This window comes from Paroedura picta, chromosome 1, assembly GCF_049243985.1.
Source record: "Paroedura picta isolate Pp20150507F chromosome 1, Ppicta_v3.0, whole genome shotgun sequence".
Classification (NCBI taxonomy): Eukaryota; Metazoa; Chordata; class Lepidosauria; order Squamata; family Gekkonidae; genus Paroedura; species Paroedura picta.
This window is the reverse complement of record NC_135369.1, coordinates 138343223-138369003: the sequence shown is the minus strand read 5'-3', so window position 1 is coordinate 138369003 and position 25781 is coordinate 138343223. Positions and strand designations below refer to the sequence as shown.

The 25781-nt window shown below is 41.4% G+C and overlaps 1 protein-coding gene across 4 annotated transcripts in view; it reads left to right on the top strand.

Annotated features, from left to right (window-relative positions):
- Nucleotides 1–25781, top strand: part of DOP1A (DOP1 leucine zipper like protein A) — a 76963-nt gene that overhangs the window by 19746 nt on the left and 31436 nt on the right. For 2 of the 4 annotated variants that reach the window (XM_077305795.1, XM_077305805.1), the window contains exons 3-15: nt 1037–1218; nt 2932–3102; nt 4173–4362; nt 5911–6009; nt 7981–8080; nt 11043–11152; nt 12025–12133; nt 14481–14601; nt 17473–17592; nt 19914–20028; nt 20474–20503; nt 21571–21801; nt 23397–24030. In XM_077305795.1, the coding sequence (XP_077161910.1) occupies nt 1037–1218; nt 2932–3102; nt 4173–4362; nt 5911–6009; nt 7981–8080; nt 11043–11152; nt 12025–12133; nt 14481–14601; nt 17473–17592; nt 19914–20028; nt 20474–20503; nt 21571–21801; nt 23397–24030 (2212 nt within the window). The remainder of the gene's footprint in view (nt 1–1036; nt 1219–2931; nt 3103–4172; nt 4363–5910; nt 6010–7980; nt 8081–11042; nt 11153–12024; nt 12134–14480; nt 14602–17472; nt 17593–19913; nt 20029–20473; nt 20504–21570; nt 21802–23396; nt 24031–25781) is intronic. The other 2 variants (XM_077305814.1, XM_077305820.1) reach the window with 2 other exon arrangements.

The window sequence follows — 25781 nt, the reverse complement described above, 5'->3', positions numbered from 1 at the left end:
CTGCTGAATAAATTTTCAATCTCCTGTTCAGTGTATTGACACATCTTAGATACACATTTTTGGAAAGTTATACATGAAGCTTTCCTTAGTCTCCTTTGCGACTGTATATTGTAACAGTTCCTTTATTCTGTTTTGCTTGCGCACTGAATAGTTTTTACATCTTTTTTAGTAATCGCTTAGTATTTTGTCCAGGGTAAGGTGTTCCTTTCTGCGTATGCTTCCACTGACAGTCTGTTATTATGCCATGGGCCAGACAGCTACTTTAAATCTGTCTAATGAGTACATGCAAAGCATGCACTTTATATCAACAAATAAATATGTTCAAGAGATTGTTTTTCTTATGATAAGGTTGCATGAGGGGTTTCCGGTTTCCTGCCGAAAACAAGGGATCCCTAGCCACCAGCACCCTGGTCTAGCATTGCTCAACGGGAAGGCAGGAGGAAGTTCCTGGACAAAATGCTGTGGTCCAGTTGGGATCCCTGGTGTGACCTGAAATGACGTTATCACACTGGGTGATGAGAGCCAGTTTGGTATAGTAATTAATGGTGGCGGCCTCTAATCTGGAGAACTGGGTTTGATTCCCCACTCCTCCACATGCGCCCAACTGGTGACCTTGGGCCATGGACAGTTATCTCAGAACTCTCTCAGACCCACCTACCTCACAGGGTGTGTTGAGGGGAGAGGAAGGGTAGGGGAGAGTCTCCTTTGGGTGCCTGGTAACTCTGGTTACAGCCCTGTTTATTCTAGTAATTGGAGTGTTATTTTATGGCAGACTTTTTTCCAGTATGTTCTCATCTAGGTTTGTTCATGCACGATTTGGCCCACTGTGGATGAATTTTGTGCTCTTGTTTTACTTTTTTCTTTCACTTTTCTTGATGCTCTAGGCATCAAAGCAGTTTAACTTTCAGGGATATATTATGCTGCGATAAAGTGGTAATAAATCGTTAATTTATCCTATATATGAACACAATTATATATTTTATTTTTGGGGCGGATTGTTGGAGCACTTAAAATGAAGTGAAACTTTTCCTCTTAGGTTCTACACAACAATGCAAAGTATCAAGTAGTACCCAAAAAGCTGACTGTAGGAAAGCGCCTTGCACAATGCCTTCATCCTGCCCTGCCAGGTGGGGTGCACCGGAAGGCGCTTGAGACATATGAGATTATCTTCAAAATCATTGGGCCCAAGCGTCTGGCCAAAGATCTCTTCCTGTACAGGTAAAAGTGCTATGCTTACGTTGCATTTTGAATGGCTTACAAATCTGCCATGATTTTTTTAAATTAAGTTTTCCTAATAATACATTCATTGGTTTTTTGGTGGGTGAGTGAATATTCCTGTAATTTTCTTTGCTATTTATTACAGCAGAATCTAAACAGGCTTTTAGATAAGCTCTTAGGATAGTTTCTGTTTTTCTGTTTTAACTGAGTATTAAATTGAAGCATGAAATGTTGTGGCTTAATGCAGCTGTAGCATAAATTTCTTTCAAGAAGCCCTATAGGTCAAGCAAGCAGTGCTGTGGTGTTTTTGAAGACAGTAGGGTATTTAAAGTGGGCTGCATTCTTGCACTCCTGGGTAAGGGTGGTGGCAGCAGCTCTAAGGTTTCACCACTATGGGATGATGGGTAGGGATGGACAAGAACAGGGTATGAACCAAACTTTCCCACAAAAAAGCTCCAGTTTTTACCCCTCAAACTGAGTTTTGGGTAAAGCACATCCCCTGAACCTTTGTACTGTTTGGTTTGTGGGTTTGGCTAGCAGCCATTAAAGGCTGACAGCAGACATGTGTGCCCGCCCTGCTGTCAGGCAAAAACGACTGCAAGCAATTTTTGTGATCGATTTAGCTCCCTCCTACTTAGCAGTGGGGGGGGGGGGGATCAAAAGGAACCAATAAAATGGCTGCCAGCTGTTTCAGGCTGACAGCAGGTGGGCATGTTTGTCTGCTGTCAACCTGAAATGGCTGCCAGCTGAACCCCCGAACTGAACAGGACAAAGGACCAGGAGGCAGCAAAATTAATCGCTGGAATAGCTTGCAGCTACTTTATCCTGACAGAAGACAGGCACTCCCATCTGCTGGCAGCCTAAAAACACTGGCAGCCATTTTACTGGTCCCTTTCATTTCCCCTTGCTTGGATGGCGTACCAAAACTGGCCAGTCCAAGTTGACCGGTTCATTTCAGGGCTTAGAGTGAGGTTTGATTTGGGTATTCAATTCAAGAACACCCTGAACTGGAATTTTCCAGTTTGTGTGCCCATCATTCATGATGGCACCACTACCCATAGCTACCACTGGTAAACGTATAATGCAGCCTTTTTCACCCTTTTGACAGTGGAGGAGCCCTTGAAAAAAAATTCAGACTTTGAGGACTCCCACACCCCCTGCCATGCCTCCAAAAGCCTCCATACCCTTTTGTTCCCTCCCCCCGCCTTTACTACTACTATGGGGGCTCTGCCTCACGTAAGCTGGAAAGAAGAGTGGAAAACACAGCGTGGAATACTCCCCCCCCCACACACACACACATACCACACCACTTCATAACTCCCTCAGACCCCCTTCAGAGCTCCTGCAGACCCCCAGGGGTCCACAGACCCCTGTTTGGGAATCCCTGTTCTAAGTGTTAGTAGCTATATTTTTCCGCACAATTTATTTGCCTTGCCCAGGGGGCTAGAGTATCTGATTCTATGCCAACTACAGGCACTATCCATGTGTGTTTCCTGTGCATATGGGTAACGGTGCAGTCCTAAGCAAAGTTATACCTTTCTAAACCCATTGACTAATGTTGACTTAGAAGGGTGTCACTGCATTTAGGATTGTACTCCCAGACAGCCACCATATGATTTTAGCAATTATTTCCATGTGGTGAAAATGACGATATGAAGCTGGCTTCAAAAGCCTGCCGTATTAGCCTCATGTACCTCTGTTTTATTTTCACAGTTCTGGGTTATTTCCTCTTCTTGCCAATGCTGCCATGTCTGTCAAACCAGCATTACTCAGTCTGTACGAAGTGTATTATCTTCCGTTGGGCAAAACGCTGAAACCAGGCCTTCAGGGTTTGTTAACTGGGATCCTTCCTGGTTTGGAAGAGGGGTCAGAGTATTACGAGAGGTAATGTCAGAGATTTTAAAAACTTGCATCCTGTGAATTTTTTAAATGTGGCATCGTCATTAGAGGAGGCAGCCCCGGGTGGTGCCTGGGTGTGCTATGGTGCCTGCCAACACCTTTCCTGGGGCCTGCCAAGAGTTTTTAGGGAGTGGATGGAGCTAGGTGGGGCTTTGCCTCGCAAGGCTGCTGAATGATACAGCCTCCAGTCACTTTAAGCCCAAGAGGCTTTAGACTAGAGCTTTACCTGTGCAATCAGGGCAAAGACATGTGATTCATGGCAAAAGTCATATGGCACTTTTGGGAGAAGGCCAGTGTTTTGAAACAGTTATAAGGGGTTGACACATGCAAATGTTTATCAATCTCCTTTCAGTTTTACAGATCTAATTCTGAATTGGCAGTCAGCTGTTCAAGGGCAAAAGTTTACTATTTGGCATGGCTAGTAGCAGGAGCCTAATCATTTCTTGGATGTGTTTGCGTGTATTAATTGCTGTCAAGTTGCTTTCAACTTACGGCAGCCCTATGAATTAATGACCTCCAAAACATCCTATTGTTAACAGCCTTGCTGAGGTTGTGCAAACTGAAGGCCATGGCTTCCTTTATTGAGTCAATCCATCTCCTATCGGGTCTTCCTCTTTTCATAGCATTATTTATTGTCTTTTCAAGTGAGTCCTGTCTCCTCATAATATGAGCAAGGTATCAAAGCATTAATTTAGTCATTTTAGCTGCTGGGGAGAACTCAGGCTTGATTTGATCGAAACCCCACTTATTTACAGTCCATGATGTCCTTAAAACTGTCTTCCGACACCATATTTCAAGTGAATCAATTTTCTTCCTACCAGCTTTCTTCACTGTCCAACTTTCACATATCTAGTAATGGGGAATAGATGCCAGCCTCTTTACTGAGAAGTTTTCTCTTCCTGCTGGTAATGAGTTGGTGTTGCTTTTGGCTTTGTTTTGTTTTTTTAATTGATGACAATCTGTTCCACTGTGCCAATGTGTGTGAGGATCGGACTGCCCCGTCCCCACTTTGACCTTTTCATTTTTCTGCTCGATTCTTATTCCTTGTGCTGCAGAACCAACACTCTACTGGAGAAAGTGGCAGCTGCAGTGGACCAATCAGCTTTCTACAGTGCGCTCTGGGGCAGCCTCCTGACAAGTCCTGCTGTTCGGCTGTCTGGAATCACTTACGTCCTCTCCCATCTGAACAGGAAACTCTCCATGGAAGACCAGCTTTACATAATAGGCAGTGACATCGAATTGATGGTAAGAACCGGTACAGTTAAATTCAGTGCAGTTCCCAAAAATTCCCAGTCATTTGCTTCCATAACCTCTTGAAGTTCTCATTGCATAGGGAACTAAATCTGGTGTATTTTATAGCGGCAGCTGAATGTCAAAGCATTAGATTGTTTTTCAGAAAGCAGTTTCATTCTGTAAACAATGCTATTATGGAATGCGGATGTAAATTCTGAAGAATTGCATCACATATTGAGCTATTTCATAGGCCACATTTTAATTTGTTTAATGTATGCTTAAGTCTTTTTATTTTACTTCATTTCAAACCAAGATTTCTACTCAGAGGGGACCCGGAGTGCCTTGCAATATTCTCCCCTTCTCCATTTTATCCTCATAGCAACTAGACTAACGTGTAGACTAACGTGTGTGTGTGTGTGTGTGTGTGACTGACCCAAGGTCACCAAGCAGGGTTCTGTGGCAGAAGGTGGATTCCATTCTGGGTCCCCCAGATTCTAGTCCAGTGCTCTGACTGCTACACCACCCTGTGCTTAACTTTGGCTGCTTGTTGCTGAAAAGTAACCTATTCCAGTGTTCGACATACGAGATGGGATATTGAGGATAAGGGGTTAAGATAAGGGGTTAGAGTCCACTTTCCCCACCTGATCTTCTCATCTTCCCCAGCAGCTCCCCTGCAAAGCCAGTGCTTAGGGTTAGGTGATCCTCATGGACAACATGAACTGCCTTGGGTGAAATGGCCCCCACTCTCCCATTGCAAGAGGGAGAGAGAATGGTTTCTTCTCATTCACCTCTTTTCCTTCGGGGTCCCTTGCTACGTGAGTGTTGTGTTCAGGATGGAGAGGGAAGATGGGGAATATCTGCCTCCAATGCTCATGTATGATAAGAGCCAACCCATTACCTCTTGTCTGTTTTGTGTTACATAATTTGATATCAGTTTGCTACATATTTTTCTCTTCTTTTAATTTAAAATATCAGTTTTTATAATTGCACATACACATGCATACACATTCAAAACAATCGCCTGACCTAATATCATTTAAGATAATAACAGAATGTATTCCTATAACAGATCATACTCTCATATGTATTAACAATCACTTGGCTAAGAAAAATGGTAAAAACTTCTAGATAAGGAATAATATGTGATGGGAACTAAATATCTATGTTAAAAGAGATGGCAAACCATATCAACTGGTCGCTTTTTCTTTACAACTTCTCTGTAAATGCTTTATATAACAATAAACAATAAAATTATTATAAAAAAAAAAACCAATCGCCCTGAAAGGTGCATTATACTGAGTCAGCTCACTGGTCTGTTGGGGTCTGTGTTGCCGGCTCTGACTGGCAGCAACTACCTAGGGTCTTGGCCAGATGTCTTTCACATAGGCTGTCTGGCAGTTTCCCTGGAAGTGGAGACTGAACCTGGGACACTCTGCAGGTAAAGCAGGTGCTTGTTGTTCCCTCTCCAACACTGAAAAGATACATTTGTCTGCATCTGTTTGAGAACAAGCAAAACAGCATTGCTGCTTATACCTGTATTTAATGGCAATTTTATTTCAGGTAGAAGCAGTAAGCACTTCAGTGCAGGACTCTAGTGTCTTAGTGCAGAGAAGCACACTGGACCTGATACTCTTCTGTTTTCCATTCCATATGAGTCAGGTAAAATGAATAAATACTCAGTGAATTACTGTGTGTGTGCGTTTGTGTGTGTAAGTATACAGAGGTGTGTTTATGCACTATTCATGTATGCAAGTTTCAGGTACTCTTTAAGATTTCTCCATTTAAGAATAGTATAATCCAGTGAATCGGCCCACTCTTAGACTGTGTTTTATCTGAAAATAGTTCCTGAACTATCCCTGCTAAAGGTCCATGAGAGTCTTGTGGGTATATGGAGAGCTTTCAAAGAAAGGCACTTTCACATATTCCGAATAATTCACTTTCATTACACTTTGCAACTGGATTTGGCTGTGTAGAAGATCAAAGACCCACTTGCAAACAGATGCTAAAGTCCATTAATGTACATTTAAAAAGTGAGTAGAAAGTGTATTATTCCATTATGTGCCAGTGTCCTAAAGAAGGACAATTTTCCCTTTCAGTTAAAGCAAAAGAGCACATGGTGGGTCATCTGGGCTTGAATGGATTCTGTGTGAGCTGCTAGGGAAAGCAGGAATTGAAGTATCCACAGGGATGCAACCCTTTGGAGCCAAGCCCTTGTGCTGTTTGACCACTTTGTGACTTCCAGGTTAATGTCATAAAACATGCCTGCAGTTTGCTGAAAGTATTACACCGAAAATGCACCAGTTCACTTCCTAGTTGATCTGAAAACATCTGAAGTTTTTAACATGGTGCATCTTGATCCAGGGCAGTGGGCATGCAAAAAAAGAAAAGAAAAGAAAAAGAAAAACAAATGTGCTTTCTCCAGTGAATGGAGAACTTCTGTTTCAGAAGAACTCCTGCTTCAGATAGAGGTTACTGGATGAGGCCAATAAAGTTGGAGTAATACATTTGTTCTCATGGTACCTGCTGTGTTCTATTTTAGATACCCAGTGAAATTCAGCAGTAGGTCGTATCTCTGATTATTATAATTAGAACTTCCCCCTTTCACCTTCTTGTCCATGTTCTTGTGGCGAAGCTGCTGTTGCTTATTTCATTTTCGGGTTATATTTGAATAATTTAAATAATTTGTTGTGAGTGAATGTTCATTGATTTTTATTACATTTTACTGTTGTTGTTTTGTAAGATACTTCAGGGACTTGATTATGGAGCTGGGCATCAATATGTTAAAGAAATAACATAAAGAATGCTATGAAAGTGGGGGCACAGGGGAAAGAGACACAAGCAAGAAGCATTACGAAGTTGGAGCAATCTTAAACAGAGTTACACTATTCCCAGTCCATTGGCTTCAGTGGATTTAGAAAGAAGCAACTCTGCATACGATTACTGTGAGACTGTCAGTTGTGTTTCACAATTTCCTCCTTTAGTGCAACATAAAAAGTAGGATTATTTGGCAATAAGTACCGTTGATTGTTGCCAATCAGAAAGAAATTTTTAAAATGCTGGTCACACCCTGTTGAGTAATTTTGAATAGTTATATGACTGTTTATATATAGAGGCTGTCCAGAAATTCTGAAACTCAAAAAAAAAAACCCCACATACGTATAGATCAGCCATTTCAGTTGAATATTTTTAAATTCATACAAAGAAACATGTTCTTGTACTCTATTTTGGAGCTGACTCACTTTGTCTCATTCTTCCACAATTAAAATCCCTTTTGTAATACTATTAATGAGAAAATGTTGTCTCTGTCACTCATTATTTTTGTTGCATTTGAATCAGGGTTTGCTTCTGGTATCGCAGTTAAATTGGATATAAATATTATTGCAGTTAAATTGGATATAACAAGGAGGTGGGCTGCAGGTAGAGGTGGTCATCATTGGCTGATGCCTGCTGGGAAATGAGATGCTTCCACAAAGGAATAGATAAAAATAGAAGCCCTTTTCCATTAGGCTTCAGATGTCAGCCTGTCTAAATTCTGAGGTTCTGGGAAGTGAATTCTGTCTTTGCCACCAAAGCCTTCAGTGTGAGACCGGTTTCTATTTGATGTCTAAAATCCAACATTCCCAATTCTAGGCAACGCGCCCAGACATGATCAGAATTCTTTCAGCATCTCTTCATGTAGTCCTGCGCAGAGACATGTCACTTAATCGAAGGCTTTATGCCTGGCTTCTAGGTAAGAGCAGGATTTGTTTTGGTAACCATTATTTATTTGAAAATGCATGATTGACTTTGGAATTTGTATGAAAGCAGAGCAAACATAACGATGCAGTTATAAATTGGTAAGTTAATCAACAGCTTTATTCAACCAGCAGGAAAAAAAATGTAGTCCTAGTAAGCTCCCATCACCTTCTAAGCTACCATTATTTCAGTGGTGACTTAAAGAAAAAACATTTCAGCAGTATGCCAAAACAGGCCAAGCTGTGAGGCCTAATGAATCTCAGATTCCATCGATGTGGGTCTGCCATTGTAATTGTTCTGTTCTCTGGTCTCTGAGCTTGCATCTGCCTGAGAGGCCCTTTACATGGACCTTAGGGATCAAAGAGGTTAATATAGGACAACATGGTCTTCCGAACATCCAGGATCCCAACTGTACAGAGCTTTTAAAAGTAAGAACCAGAAATTGGAATCTGACCAGGAAAACAATTGTGGACCCCTTGTGACAGCCTTTCTCTGCCTTTTAACCATGGAGCAGCCCCTGAAATAATTTTTCAGGCTTCAAGGAGACCCGGAGGTGTTGTCAGCTGGCCATGCCTCCTTGCCCCACGCACTGGAAGTGACATGTCACTTCTTGTGACATCACTGCCCATGTTGAGAGGCAGACTTGAAGAGGAGGAGGAGGTTTAAAGCAGGAGTAGACATGCAGGCTCCACCCCCTCCCAGACACAGAACCACGAGAAACTCACTCATGGCTCAGGAGAGGGGAGGGAGAGCAATGGAAGTGGCTGGTTTCCTACCTTGTGGACGAGTCCATCAAGGCAGGAGGGGGAAGGGCGCGAACTGCTTCCAGAGCTCCCGTGGATCCCTAGTGGTCCATGGACCCCTGTTGGAAATCCCTGCTTTATAAGATTAAAATATGCAAAGAAGTGAATGTCTGTATCTAATCCGGCTGACATTTTTCTGACCAACTGAAATTCCTCAGTTTTCTTTAAGAGTAATCACATTTATATAAGGTTGTGAATTATAAAACTAGCCAGTGGAATGTGGTTCATGATTTTTTTTAAAGTAGATTTTTATTTTTCAAAAAAGAACAGAAAGAAATAAAATTGTTATCATTAGTACATCATATTAATTATACACACTATATTAACAAGGTATCAAGAATAACCTAATTCATCTTCAGCTATCTATTTAAATAGTTCATTGTTCTTGAAAGGCTTCTTCAGTTTTCCTGTTGACCATCAGTGTCACTTTTGCCATTTTGGCCAGATCCGCCAGCTTATTCAGCCAGTCTTCTGTCAGTGGTAATTCTTGTACCTTCCATTTTCTAGCCATTACTAATCTGGCTGCCGTCGTCACGTAAAAAAATAGCCTTCTGGTACATGTCAGGAGGCAATGCGGTGGTAAACTTAATAACATATACTCTGGCTTCATTGGAAAATTAAGACCCCACATTTTCTGCATAATAGTATGAATTTTGGCCCAAAATGTATATACTTTATCACATTTCCACCACATATGATAAAACAAACCCACTTTGAACATTTCCAACATTTGTTTTGGCAATCACTTTCGGTGTTACATACTACCTATAAAACATTTTATATCAGTTTTCCCTGAGAATTCGGCTATTAGTTAACTTAGGAATTCTAGACCATATATATTCCCATTGTTCATGACTTTTTTTGAAAACTGTGGCCTTTAACAACAACACCTTAACCAGCATCCCCAGTTACTTGGATCTTCAGAAAAGGCATTGCTCAGAGTTCCCACCCTTGTCTGAGATCATATCGGTAGGGACAAGGAAAACAAGGGGCCTTCTTGATGGGAATTCCCTTCCTCAGGACAATAGGCTAGCTCCACCCACCCCTTCCAGAAACTAGTGAAGCATCTTCACTTCAGCAGAAGGTGAGGAAGACTGCTGGTTTGATGGCCCAAACATTAAATTGCTTTCTGTTTTAAACAGTTATAAATGAATTGATTTGTATCCAAAACATTGAAGCTTACAAGATAAGGCTTTCCTGCCATTTCCTTTCTGCTGCCACCCACTGATCCCTCCAAAATTCTTCTCCTGGGGATAAGAGGACCCACATAAATGTCTCTTATGTGCAGCCTCACAATTGGGCAAATAATACTTTCCCCCCCAGGACTATTTTGAGCTAGAGGGAAGACTGAGACCCCTTCTTCCCCTTCTTCAGTCCCTATCTGCACGGGAACCCTGTAGTGCTTCTGAATAAGAGTTTCCACAGGGAATCACAGCTGCAGTGTGAATACCAGTCTTCAAGCTGGTCATGTGTTAAATGTCATGTGTAGTTTGGGTTTCAAGGAGCAATTCCCTTCCAAGTCTCTTTCTTAAGTAGACTTAGAAGGATGTAATTTGCTTAGGATCTCACTGTTAGACAGCAGGTCAGTTCAGAATCCTGCTGAAGCCTATTTGTTGGTGTTTTTAGATTTGCTGTATAAGCTGTGATTCCAGAAGTACTTTAGTTGCCTTAGGAATGAATTCATTGCATAGTACTGGGCAAGCCACAATGTCTTTTCTGCGATATGGAAAGATTAAACATTGTTTGCTTTCAGTATTCTTGTAGGAATTACTGAAAGAATGTATGTGAAGAATTTAAAATCCCTATGAAAATGCTATTCCTAGCACGGTCTGTTTGATCTTATTTCTTTATAGCTAGCGTTTTATAGCTTTTTCTTTATAGCTAGCAAAAAATTAACTGTAGCATTCATTAGCATTTACAAGAAGCAGAATGTCAAATTTCCTATAAAAGTGAAAGCTGCTTGAAGTTTTGCTCTTAATGCGACTAGTTGCCTTTATTAAAATTTTAATTTAAAAAATGGTCTTTCCTCTTGCCAACAATACTTGGACGGCAAAATGGTAAGTTGGTAGAATCAAGCTGTTGTTCTCCCTGTTTGTTCTTTACCATTTTGTTTAAACATTATATTAAACTGGCACAAATTTTCTTTGCTTGAAGGTTTTGATAACAACGGTGCCATTATAGGGCCTAGAAGCACAAGACACAGTAATCCAGAAGAACATGCTACCTATTATTTCAATGCATTCTCCAAGGATATGTTAGTTCAGGTAGTCATGCTTTTTGTATGTTGTTTGTGTGATCATTTTATGCGTGCAGTATTCCCCTATGTGACGGTGCGTGGGCGGGGGCCTGGTTGGTACTGCTTATGATCAGCTGTTGTGAATTTTTACACCACTGCACAACCTGCATTATTGTTTGACTAATTTGCAAATCTCATGGCTAACGTGGTTGATCGGTCAAGAAAACAAAGATCAATGCTCTGTTTGTTCAGATCTTTTCACAAACTGTGGTATCTTGTTAGAATTTTTGTGTGCATAAATCATCATTTTTAATAATAACGTCATTGGAATAAGCCCTTTAAAAGCACCTCCAGTAGCCTCCGTTCTTCCAATATTTCTTTTTCCATTCTATTTGTCATTAGGATTTCTCTTCCATGCAATTTTGTATTGAACTAATTTGCCTCTCTAAAGTGATAATAGCAAAGTCTTGCCTGCAGAATGTCAGTTTTCACATCTACTGAACACAAAGGTTAGATGGTGTTCAGTAAGATTCCCTCTACTCCTGCACACACTTTTGTCTATGCAGATGCCTCCTTGTGGCCTTTCATGACCTAGGCCATTTTCCATGGCTGAAGTCCACTGGTCAGAAGACCATGTCCTTACACAAAGCAAGGGTCACTGTTTTGTACAGAGGAGGGGGATCTGATCTGTGGTTCCCAATACAATTATTTCTCATTTATTAATAGGAGCAAATGGTTATCTGCCAGCAACATAAGCTGTCTGAATCTGAACCATTTGGAGTCCTATGTCTAGAACATGTTCAGATCACCTATCTGAGATAATGGACCACAACAGCCTGTATGACTTTTCATTGTAGCCTAAGTTCTTAATCTTTGATTCTAAAAGGCAATCTTTTACAGGCAATGGTGGGAATTTTGCAAATCAATGGACATGGAGAGGAGAGCACGCTGATGCAGGACCTAAAGCCTTTCCGGATTCTTATCAGTTTATTGGACAAACCTGAGCTAGGTAGCTATACAGAAATTTGTGTGTATATGTGTGTGTGATTACCATCCCAACACATAGAAGGTTATGAGTAATGGACTGGATCTGAAGTTGTGTTTGCAGAACACAACTTTCCCACTTCTTCCCTTCCACTACATCCCCCCCCAAAGATATGCTTGTGACTAGGGAGTTCCCAAGAACATTACTTGAGGGTCTGCAGAGGGAGGGGAAGTGCTCTTCAGTTGTCAGGAAAACAAGGTCCATATCTAACCCAACAGTGAAAAACCCAGACACTGTAAAGTACGTATTTGATCAAGCTCTGATGTTTTCATTCTAAGAATATTCTCCTTCTCTCTACCACCATTCAAATGATTGTGGCAAGCCTGGTCCTATAATGACCCCAATAGCTTTTTTCTCCTGCAAGTCACATTACTATTTGAATCTGATGATGCAGCACTGGACTAGTATGGAAGACACAGTTTATTTGCTCTGATGATTCCCAATATGTGTAGCAAGGTTCCAGGACTCTGGAGGACTCCATGTATAAAATGCTGCAGGATATAATCTGAAAACTGCTCTTGTAAGGATATTAGTATATTAGATCTGTTGGGATACATGTCTAAATCACAGGATACGCAAAATGACCTACAGCAACAAAATTAGTAACTTAAAATATATAATTCTATCTTACCTTCTGGCTATTTTATTTATTTATATTTACTTAAAACATTGGATAGCTCCCTTTCATCCCTGTGGAGTCAAAGTGGCTTACAGCATAGATAAAACGCATAAAATACATTAAAAAGAAAACAATCCCCCAAGATTTAAAATAGCCAGTGTGGTGTAGCGGTTGGAATATCCCTCTGACTAGAATTTGAGACACCCAGGTTCAAACCCCTACTCTGCCCAAGGACGCTGACTGACCTTGGGCCAGTCACACATATTCTCACAGGGTTCTTGTGAGGATAAAATGAAGGAGAGGAGAATGATGTAAGCTGCTTTGGGTCCCCATTGGAGAGAAAGGCAAGATATAAACAGATAAATAAAAATAAATTCAGGACTACTAAGAAACTTAATCAGTTGCAGTCCGAAATGCAAATGTCTTTATCGGCCTCCTAAAGATCAAAAGTCAGGGGGCCATGCACCTCTCCCCTGGGGAGGCTGTTCCATAATGATGGGGCTGCCACTGAAAAGGCCGTATCTCTTTCACTTGGGTTCAGAGAGAGGCTGCAGTCTCCAGATTAAGATCACATCTTAAAACTTTTATGACAGTGAGCGTCTGTTAAGAATTAATGAAGTCAACTGTAGTAATGGTGTCAGTGCACGGAGCTGCAGGACCAAGAGAGATCTTGTTCCCACTGAGACACCACTGGTGCCACCCTTTCCAAAAGTTTTAAAAACTCCTGATGTACCCATTTGACTAGTTCTCCAGTTCCTTGGGTCTAACTGTTCAATCGTTTGCTTTGAGTAGATGGGTCTTATGGAAATGTCAGACAATGTGGTGATGGTAGAAAATGCTGGCAAGTTGCCACCGACTTATGGCTGCTCGGAAGGTTTTCAAGACAAGAGACAGACAGAAGTGGCTTGCCGGTTGTCTGCCTCTGCAGAATAAACCTGGACTTTTTTGGTGGTCTCCTGCCCAAATACTAACCAGGACCAACCCTGCTTAGCTTCCAAGATCTGTTGATACTGGGCTGGCCCAAGCCATACTGGTCAGAGCCTTTTGTACTTTGTATAAAATTGTATTTTGTGGCAATGCTGTGTGTCTTCTTTCTGCAACCGTGGAGCACAGCTAATAGGGCTCAGTTATTATGCATTTGTATCTGGGGACGATTCTGCCCCATACCTCCTTTTTCCATGACCTCAGATGGGATATCACCTTGGTACTCAACCAGTTTTAATACATACGGTATAAAGGAAGTCATTTTTGTAATTGCCTGGGGAGGTCTGTTACCTGCCTGGTCCTCAATGCAGCAAAATTCAAATAGGCAGACTTTTCCAAGAACACACATTGGCCAGATTTTTTCTGTGTATTTACGTTGTATCATTATTGCTTGCATTTCAACAGAAGTGGGAAAAGGATCATTCTCATTGAGGTGACACACTCAAAATACTGTCATTAGCTATCCAGACAATAATGGTATTGAAATTTAGCTTTGGAAGCACAGGTCTGGAAGTCTGTGGCTTTAACACAGCTAATTGTAATAATACAAAAGAAGATTGCAAATGAATCTTTTATTGTATGCTGTTTAATTGCATAATGGATTAAATTGTAGGAACTGATGATTTGGGCCCAGTCCTGACATTAGCTAGTGGTTAAAATGTTTTTTTTTTTTTTAATCAGCCTAATTCTCCCTCTTTCTTTCTCTAGGGCCTGTAATATTAGAGGATGTACTGATTGAAGTATTTAGGACATTATATACACAGTGCAAAGCAGAGCTGGATCTTCAGGTGGAATCTTCCTTCAGCAAGGACCATGCACAGCTAAGCAGGTGACTCAATGCAGAAGGGGAAAGGGAGACTGTAATTTGTAGCCAGGATTAACATTCTGTTCAGGTAATTCCACGTACCCAAAGATGGTATGGCCTTGGTGTTTCTTGAGCAGTGAGGCCTTTCATACTGCATGACAGTATGAAAATTCTGAGAAAATAGAGTTGACCAAAGTAGTTTAGTGTTTCAAGATAAGGCAAACATTTCCATGGAGAAGTGCAAACCCTAGCCTGAAATAGTTTTTGGCCATCATAGCCTGTATTTAAGAAAAATATCCACCAAATGTTTATACTTGAACTGGTAGCAAAGCCTGTTGCGTTCTGTAATGCAACAGGCTCTAGCTCATGGTTTGGTGTGGGTTTAGTGTCTCACTTGGAAGCTGGCAACCCTAAGAGGAGGTATTATTATTATTATTATTATTATTATTATTATTATTATTATTATTATTATTATTATTATTATTATTATTATTATTATTATTATTATTATGCGATTTATTGCACTCCCTTGCGGCTCGTGGCGGGTTGCAACATTCCAAAACCCCATAAAATCCATTAAAAACCATTAACGACACTACAATCCCAGGCTAACGTGGCAAGATCGGCTAGTCAACTTCTCCCTCCCCCTACTAGCAGGTGGAGAGGGGATACCGATGGTCCCATCCCCAATCCTAATCCCAGGTCCCGGGGGGGGGGGGCGTAGATGTTAGCCTTTCTGTGTACTTCCAAACCTCAAGGAATATGTTCAGACCAGGGACAGCCAACTTCCAGGTGGGGCTTGGAGATCTCCTGGAATTGCTGCTCATCTCCAGACTATAAAGATCAGCTCCCCAGGCAAAATGGCTGCTTTGGAGGGATGACTCTAGCATTGTACCCCACTGAAGTTTAGGGATGCCAGCCTCCAGGTGGCCTGAGGATCCCCTGGAAGTACAGATCATCTCCAGGAAGTTAGGGTGAAGGGAAAGCTCTCTCCTCTCACATGCATCCCTCCAAAAGGAATGCACATGACCCCAGACACCTCTTGGCTAGCACAGTCTGTTGCTTGGCTGCTGATGTCTGCCTTTCTGAAGCCTGAGGCCTACTGCTCGCAACTGCAGTTTCTGTTGTTGTCCACAAGGCCAAATCGTTATCTAATAAATGGATCACCTAATTCCCCCCCCCCCCAAATCTCACTGTCTACTTTCCTGTAAAGTTAACTCCACTTGAAATTCTGGGCCACTTATGCCATTAATATTGTAGGACCTTCCTGGCAAATACTTATTTTTATTTACCAGGCCAAGCTTGAGAAAAGTCATTTCAGTTCCTATGTCTCTCCAAAAGTTACTTGTTCACCATTTACAGTTTCAGGCTATAAATATTCTTTATTTAGATCTTCTTGCACTTTCCAGACTCACAGGACCCTGTGGTCTGTCTGTCTGTTTGTGCCCCAAAATACAAACAGTTGCTCTTAAAGGCTGGCCAAAGCCCATAGCCCAGGTTGGATATACCCACACCACTCTATCCTAACCTAGGCCTGCAAGCCTCTCATAATCTTAACTATTGCTGCTCATCTCTAGATTATAATGATCCGCTCTGCAGGCAAAAATGGCTACTTTGGAGGGTAGACTGGGGCATTGTACCATTTCAAAGTCCCACCTCCAAACCTCCCCCAGGGGTAGCCAACTTCCAGGTGAGATCTAGAGAGCTCCTGAAATTACAGCTAATCTCCAGACTATGAAGATCAGCTCTCCAGACAGAAACAGCTGCTTTGGAGGGTGGACAGGGTTGTTGTGCAGAAGAAACATTTAAGGCCTCCCATGTAGGTTGTTGTGGAGATGAAACACTTGAGGTGTACTGCATAGGGTTGTTGTACAGCTGAATCAGGAGGAAAAAGAACCTTCGCAACAGCATCCAGTTTCATCTGCACAACAACCTTGCTTAGTAGGCCTCAAGTGTTCAGAGAGCTGCGGAGAAGAGACATTCATGGTTTGGTTACGTCTTCCACCTAGCAGTGAGGCTGGCCACAGCAGTATTTTAAGTGAGATGGGGCTTTTCTATGGTTTCCCTTTCAGCCAACATTTCGGCATAAGTGGAAAGCTTTCCCCCCTCAAAAGCAAAGCACATCCATGCCCTCAGACTCCCCAGTGTTGCTCTTGGAAACTCCGCCCTCCCCTCAGTCAGGGGTGTTTAGAGGGTCTCTTCACAGCAGGCCTGAAAAGGGGGGGGGGTCAGAATCCTGAGCAAGAGCAGCAGTTGGCCCTGGGGCAAGGGAGATTCCACCAATAGGAGTCTTTGGAACCTTCAGCATGTTGTCAGAAGTATGAATCACTATTTATATAGCTTAGCAAACTTTAGAAGTTGAACCATATATCTTACACATAACTGAAAATAAGCTAAGTCAATGTCTCCTATATTCCCCAATCCCACTACTGGTATAGTATTCTGATCTGGGAATTATGAATTATGGGAACTCTTATAGTTAAGGACTGTAATGAAAAATTGATTTGGATATGTTGAAGTAGACACCAAATTTACAGCATAACTGCTGGTGCCTCTCTTTAAAATATCCACGTTTTAAAAAGATTGTACTAGGGGGTTCAGTTTATGGGCCCCCATCTTCCATTGTATCCCATGGAGGAAAAGCACTTAAATTTTAAAATCCCTTTATAATGTAAATGCCGTTTGTTATCTGTGGCTGTGTGAGAGTGAACTCCAAAGGCATTTAAAGGGCCTGTGGCTATTCAGGAGTCCCAAAAAAATCACAAATATTTTCGAGATTTTTCAGGCCAGCCACTTTGGAGAACCAAACCATATATATAAAAAAGAAAGAAATAGATTTGGAGTGGAAAGGACAAAATATTTGTATACTACATCATATTATGTTTTCTTTTTTAGCAAATTAAGGGAAAATAAGAAAACAGCAGAGCTGATTAAGACTGCCAATCTTCTGTTTAATTCCTTTGAGCCATACTACATGTGGGACTACATTGCCCGCTGGTTTGAAGAATGTTGTAGGTAAGTTATGTCCCACAGATGGTCTTTCCATTTCACCATATGGAGAAACAGAACAGTCTTGATTAATTGTTGAAAATTGCTGAATAATTTCATTTTCTCAATGTGGTAATTTTTTAACAGAGATATTTATAGAATTTATAACAATACATTTAATTGTTATTCAGGTGACATAAGATGTTTTTGCTTATTTTACATTATTATTATTTACTAATTTATAGTCTACCTTTCATAGCAGCTCTTCTGGAGTTATGCAGATCTTGTTAAGGAAGCAAAGGTGGACTGGGAAGATAAATGGCAAAGGGTCTTCCCCACCACCTTTTGCTGTCAGAAACCAAGGTTTGAAGGTGGGCAGCACTATTTCTGCTGTCTAGAAGTTCCCACAATGGCCAATTGAATTCTCAGAGGGCATCCTTTTCTCAACTGTAGAAGCATAACTTCCATCGTTTTGGGATGTTCTAACCCCCTCATGTTTATTTGTTTGTTTTTAGTTTTCAGATGTTTTTACAAACCTGTGGCTTTTCTCAAGTTTGTAGAAAGATCTGTCTTGCCTGTTGATGGCCGCATTCTCTGGATTTAGGAATCCTCAAGTGAGGCCATGTTGGAAATTGAATATATTGATGCAAACATTGACATAATATGGGAAAATGCAGAAAGTGAATTCCTAAGGTCAAAGACAATGCAGTGAAAACAAGTGATATATCCAGTAAGAATCTCTAGAGCAGGGGTAGTCAAACTGCGACCCTCCAGATGTCCATGGACTACAATTCCCAGGAGCCCCTGCCAGCATTTGCTGGCAGGGGCTCCTGGGAATTGTAGTCCATGGACATCTGGAGGGCCGCAGTTTGACTACCCCTGCTCTAAAGATTGCAATTATGTTACTGTATAAAAGCCTGAGCTGTTCCTGTTTCATTATACTACAGATCTAAACCCTTTGAAAACATATTACACACACAAAAAGATATTGCAGAAAAATGTAACCAAGTTAATTGAAGCTGTTAGATCTCCTCTCCAGCAAAGTATGGCTAAAGAGTCAGGGGATTTTCAGTTTGAAAGAAGAGTTGGTTTTTATGCCCCCTTTTCACTACCCAAACAGCTTACAATAGCTTTCCCTTCCTCTCCCCTCAGCAGATGCTCTGTGAGGAAGGTGGAGCTGAGAAAGCTCTGATAGGACTGTTCTGTAAGAACAGCACTATCAGAGCTGTGACTAGGCCAAGGTCACCTAGTTGGCTACTTGTGAAGGCGTAGGGAATCAAACCCAGCTTCCAAGGTTAGAAGCTGCTGCTTTTTAACCACTACCCCAAGCTGGCTGTAGTTGGCCCCCCACGTATTTGCCGGAGGCACCTCGTTTGCCTTCCCTACTATTTTCTCATTTCCTTTCCTGTAAGCCCCCATAACCTCTCTTCTTTTTCTGTTTCTTGCTGTTCCCTGCTCCTGGCAACCTCTTCCCTGAAATGACTGGCAATTTCCATATTTTCACCTTTCCCTCCTTCTGTCTCTCTCTCTACCGCCATCCAACCTACCGTTCATTTGCCATAATTCTTTATTTTGCTTCTTTTATATCCTGCCTTTTTCTTCACTGGGGGCCTAAACAGCTTACATCATTCTCCTCTCTTCCATTTTATCCTCATAGTTCCCTGGGAATTACCTTAGTCTGACAATGTGAGATTGACCCAGGGTCACTTCACGGCAGAATGGAGATTCAAAACTGAGTTAACACAATGTAGGTTTTTTTTAAACTCAATGTATATTTTTTAATTAGTGCAAACCCGGGGCTTTTTCAGAACTCATGTATCAACTGGCTCTAATGGAGAGTATTTCGAGCCGAACGATGCTCACAATATGCTTTCCTATCTCCCCATGCCTGCTTTGCTCCTCAAAAAATGCAGCTCTTGGTAGGTTTAGAGACCTTCAGTAATAATGTGGGGTCCCAGGGTTGGGGGGTCCACAGTAGGAGAGAAAGGAATCCATGGGACTCTTACTTGAACTGAATGATCGTTAGTATCCCATCTGTTGTATTTGAAGGCATGGAGGTGATACAAGAGACTGGTGAGTCTGTGATGGCTCATTCACACATGGAAATAGTCACTGAAGGCTGTTGTGCTCCTTGCTGCATTGTGTCATGTATAAGGAAATGTAACAACAATGTAAAGGAAAGCCTTATCTTTACCTTCCTTGGTATTTCAGGTTTTAAAATGTTGAAGAATCTATGTTGTGTTCCACCAAGATGTAGATGGCTCCAAAAGTTCCCCAATCAGAAAACTTTTAGGGCCTATTAAATATTAAATATACCTGTCATACTGCTGCCAAATTCTTCTTTGTAGGAGGACACTGCATGCCCGACTACAGACTCTGCCTGCTGGCTGCAGCGAGCCTGCTGAACTCCCCCTGACCAATTTCTGCCTGCTGGTTGATTTTTTGTTGGATATAGTCTCTTTGGTAAGGTTGCTTACTTGTTAAATGCAAGCAAACAAAGCTGCGATTCTTCTGCTGTTTGATACAGCAGACACTTTGCCTAAAGGAGGAAGGAAAAAAGAATGTTTGCCTTTAGCTTAATTAGCTTTGAATTGTTAATGAGAACAGGTGAAATGAAATTTTCATCAAACAGGGCAATGTTTTCTTTGGATGCAGTTTTGTGTTAGGATTTTTGTTATCACTCTTCCCATTTTCTAACTATATTTCCATTTGATAGTAGAATATGTTGCTATGTGCTTTTGTGAAACCTAGGCAGTATACCAGTAGCTCTTTATAATTTCATAATCTGTATAGTTCTCATATATGATAAATTTAATGTGAACATGACCTATTAAGGCACTCTTGGAAATGCATTTTTCCCCTCTATAACCTGTCTTGTCTTCAAATTCTTTGCTTTCTCATTTCAAAGCCTACTAGAAGTATGAGAGTGCTTTGCCAGGTAGGATATTCAGACTGTTTTCTATTTTTAATTGTGCATTTTGGTAAAGCGCAAATATATTACTAAGCAGTTGCTAAGTGCAAATATATTACTAGCTGTTGCATTATTCTGGAATGCTTTTCATCTTTTTGTTCTTCCAGGATGTGTTCAGATAATCATTTATGTGCAATAAATATTTCTCATTTGCTGCACACAGAGGACATGTCTGGCTGTGCTTCTGTCATGGTTCTGTTGCATTTTCCCAGCATTCAGATTACAGTTTACAAAATGTAATTCCCCATATGCATTGCTATTAAAATTATGGCGTGGAATTCAGGTTCCTTTATATCCCACCTGCCTTCCATTATTGAACTCAAGGCAGAATACATACAGTTTCTAGTAGTTGTCCAGACTCATGACCAAACCTAGATCTGCTTAGGCCTCAGAAGCCTCCAGTATTACATGATCTCAAAATACACCTTAGGCCCTGTAACTCCCCAAATCCCTTAGAGGCTATTGCTCTTAGCAGCATAATTACTTGTCCCTTTCTCCTCTGGAACATGTATGGCTATCCCCTGCATATTTTATATGAAGTAGATTAGCAAGTTTTAATATTAATGGTAACATTTTTATTGTGGGTTTAGACCTATGCAAAGGAAGCATGTTTGTAGTTATAGAATTTCCCCCATTTTTTTCAACCTGCTGTGCTCCCTGAAATTTAGCTCCTGCAGATCAGTGGACAGGGAATGGTGGAGGGGGCTCTGCAAAGTAGGGGGAAATCAGTGGAATTCTTTTTTCCCCAAATTTATTTTACTTAATTCAATTTTTACAACAGAAACTGATACATTACATGATGATAATCAGTACAGTTAATGGAATGAAAACTCATTTAGTGGAAAGCTTGTGGGGAGCGAAGATGCCCTTTATACAATTGTAAAGATACTTAGGCTCAAACCTTTTATTTTTAAATTGTGGCTTCCTGTTGCTTATCATTTTGGTTATGAATGGAATGATTCAAAAGCTGAAACTTATTGCAAGTGCAAATTATCTAGGATATCTCAACTATATTTATTTCTGTATTTTACCAGGAGACCTATATCGAAATACAAACTGAACATCTGCCTCAGCTGTTGCTCAGAATGATCTCTGCGTTGACAAGCCATCTCCAGACATTGCACCTCTCTGAGCTAGCAGATTCCTTGAGGCTCTGCTCCAAGATACTTAGCAAAGTTCAGCCTCCATTGTTATCTGCTGGTACTGATGGTGCACTGCAGCTCTTAAGCAGACACAGCAGCCTCAAAGAATGGGAAGAGAAAAAGGTAAGCTTCTGTCTTTCTGATTGAAGGCAACTGATTAATTTCTGAACAGTTTCTATGAAATTTAAATCTTAGTTTAAAGGCTGAGGAACAAGAACCCACATGCTACTCATGGGCTTTTACATTGTCAAAGATAACTCTGAATATCCCAGCAGGCTGTGTACCTTTGGGACAAACAATGGCTTGACTAGGTGCACGTGTCCATACACATCCTTTGATACTGAAGAGAGGGAGGAATGAAGAACTTAATCACTTGTTAATCTTGGGGCCACTAGTACACCATTTCCTTCCGGCAGAGAATGGTGGCTGCCCACTGTGTGGGGTGGGGCAGAAGGGGGAAAAATGGATGACAGGGATGTTACTAGGTGAGGTGTGAAATCATGTTGGGATGGAGTTCACAATTAAGGATGGCATGAACTGGAAAAATACAGTTCATGGTTGAACCATCAGCCAAACCAGGAGGTTCACTTGCAAACCAAACCTGTTCATGGCTCCCCAAACTCCATTGAAAGTGAATGCAGTCCCTTTAAATGGAGTTTGCAGAAAGCCCGAAAAAACCACACAAGAAGCCAAAACAAAAAGCAAAAAACAACCCAGCTGGCTTTACTGGTAGAACTTTGCTGCACAACTGCCCATTGCACAGGTACTATAGAATCCAAACCTGCTGGAGAAAAAATATGCATGGCTATGGTTGCCTGAAGGTGCTGGTAGTAAATAGCCTGGGTGGGTATGCAACACTTTGTGCACTCTTGTTTTTCCTCATGGTCAAACACATTGGGTGGCACACACAGTCAGCATAATATGCTGTCTATATGGACTAAATGAAACAATGGCATCTTGGCAACCAAAGCCATGAGATAGATCCCACTCATTATTTCTGTCCCAGGGGCCACTTCTTGCTGATTATCCCCCCCCCCCATCATCAGCTTCCAGCTTCCCTCTCAGGCTGTTCCTGGTGGGCTGCCTGGCCTCCAGTAGAAGCACTGGGGGGGGGGGGGATATTCTGTGACAATGTGGGGAGGAGGTGAGAAATGTGTGCTGTGCTGACAGACATCTTTAAGTCAGCAATAATTTTTGTTAAAATCCAAAATCTATTTGTTGGTTCCCTTTGGATTTGCATCACTTGAAAGAGTATCAATAAACCACCGTGCTTTTGTGAGGCCAGGACCCCCCTAGGATTGTAGCCAATCATTGCCACTAGCAATTTCTTCATTGGGGGAAAATTTAGTGGAAGTGACTCATTAGGTTTAACTCGTATGTGGCCCTTCAAACCCCTTCAAACATGTGGCCAATATTGACAACAAATATAACTTAGTCTGAGGAAGGGTGCTTGCACTCGAAAGTTCACGCCTTGAATAAATCTTTGTTGGTCTTAAAGGTGCCACTAGACTCTGATTTTGTTTTATTGTGAGATCAAGAACAAGGAATTCTGGATTTGTTGCTAGGCTAAAAGGTAGAAGCAAATACAGTAAGACATTTCTGGTAGAAGTGTGTGGAAGTAATGTTTGAAATGCCCAGAATTAGTCTCTACATTTTGTCGTTCCAATAAATCATTCAAATGTACTGTTTTCATAATTTCGTAATCACTTCTTTCTTAGATGCCACTGGTGTCTGTAGAAATCCCTAGTGAGGTGTTTGAAGATAGTGAAAATCCTCCAAGCAGTCGATCCTCGGAAAGCGGCTTCACCGAGTTTGTCCAGTACCAGGCGGACACGGTGGATGACATTGACAGGATGTTGAGTGGGGGTTCTGGAGCAGCTGGTGTTGCCCTCATGGGGAGTACTTCCTCGGAGACTGAGACAGCATCTACGGTGGGCTCTGAGGAGACCATAGTGCAGCCTCCTTCCAAGATGACACAGGGGACAGGATCTCGAGGTGGGAAGACAACAGCAGTTCAAAAGACTGCAATGCAGTGCTGCTTGGAGTATGTCCAACAGTTTTTAACTAGATTTATCAACCTGTATATCATTCCAAGCAATTCCTTGTCTCGGCTTGTGGCAGCAGAGCTTCAGGAGGACCTCACTAGAGGGAAAGTAGAGGCTGCACAATGCAATAGAGACTCTCAAGGAGATGCAGCTAAAGGGAAGAAATCAAATAAGAAGACCACACCGAAAGAATACCTCTCTGCCTTCATTGCTGCATGCCAGCTCTTCCTTGAATGTTCAAGTTTTCCTGTTTACATTGCAGAGGGAAACCACACTTCAGAAATACATGCTGAGAAGACAGATGTTGGTGAGTTCTGTTCCTTTTGATCGCCATCCGTCCAAGTTTTCTTTTGGATTGGATAGTGAATTTTGTAAAGCAGGAGTTTTGCTTCATAACTTTATTTCTTGTTGCTGTTTTTTCCCCCAAGGGCATAGCCTAAACCTTTCAAAAACTGATTAGGCATAAAAGGTCGGCTAATTGCTAGCAAGAAGGGTTTCTGAAAAGAGATGCTGAGGCTAATTGTTAGAAGGGATTTGCTACAGAGTGTTGAATTAACAAAGTAACATTAGTATTAATAATCAATCAACCACACATCTCCCAGTGTCTTTTTAGACTACTCTGATGACATACCATCCTGGCAATTTCTGTGAGTCTTGGTGAACTGCCAATAGCTGTTTCTCATTAGTAAGCCTTTGTATTTTGTGTGTGTGGGATCCTGTGAGATCCTTGATGTGTGCCAAGAATGGGACCCTGGTGCCCTTCACTCAGTGGTGGGAGTGATTTTAATGTTTTACTTTAAAGTAGTCACATGGCACAAGTGTTTGTTTCCTCTGGTGTCTTCGTTATGTGTGTATTCTGGCTACCTGACACACAGATGTCTCCACAGAGAGCCAACTGCAGTTTCTTCTCTACTGCCTTGTTGTGTGCCATCCAGTTGGTTTCCCAAGATTTCAGTCCCTATAGTTAAGGGACCGCTCCTGAAGCACTATTCTAGTTTGACCCATGCTTTATGTATGACAGCTAGTGTCAGATTTCCTTTTCTGTACTCAACTGAGATAGTCCAAAACCGGAAATAAATTTATTTCCGTGATACCCACATCCTATAGTAGCTGCAGGCTATTTTCCTCCAGGGCCTCATTCTGCAGCCATTTGGGGATTTTGCCATTCCATTCCAGTTAAGTTTCTTAATGTTGATTGTACTGTCATGCTTTGGGGGTGGAGAATCAAAGCACCATAATATCACAAGAAATTGGGATAGAAACGAAAGTTTGAGGTACATGGTTTATTACATACACCACAGTGCAATAAGTTCTTGCAAATCTGGAAACCTCCTGACCTTGACCACCCTCAAGAAAAGCTGTCCTGTTCTTTCAGTGAACCTGCTGATAAACATGCACATTCAGATCTGCTCCCTTCATTGGTAGAAACTGAGCAGCCCATTTTTATAGTTGATGGGACTGGGACTCTTTTTTTATTGCTGTTACCATCATTCTTTTCTATTATTTTAAACTTGTGAGCCATTTTTTCCAGTCATTACCTACTCAATCTTTTTGCTTCTCCAGGTCCCTCAGGGCAGGACAAATAGAAGATAAGTACCGTAATGGCCACAATCCACGGTCCTACGTTTAGACTGCTTAAATGCCTGAGTTTTTCTCAGCCGAACTCTTGACTTTTTTGCATTAAACTTCTGTCTTCCATTCCATATCAGAAACTTTTTTGGAGCGCTACATTTCAAAAACAACTTCCCTTGGGAGGAGGGTGCCTGGAGGACTGACGTTTTTGCAAATAGTCAATCAAGATCCTTGCCTGACATTTAGAGTTAGTTACAGTATTTTCCGTTTAGTATTTGGGGTGTTCTGACTATCTTACTACTTTGATTAGATGTTGCCAGAACTGAAAAAGACACTCAGTGGCTTGAGTGTCAAACAAAATCAACACGTAATATGGCAAAAAATAAATTTTACGTATTACTAAAGCTGCAAATTAAAGTGATCATACAGTGAAGGACAGTTGAGATAGATTAATGCCATAGAGCTGTAATAGGTATGGCAGATTGC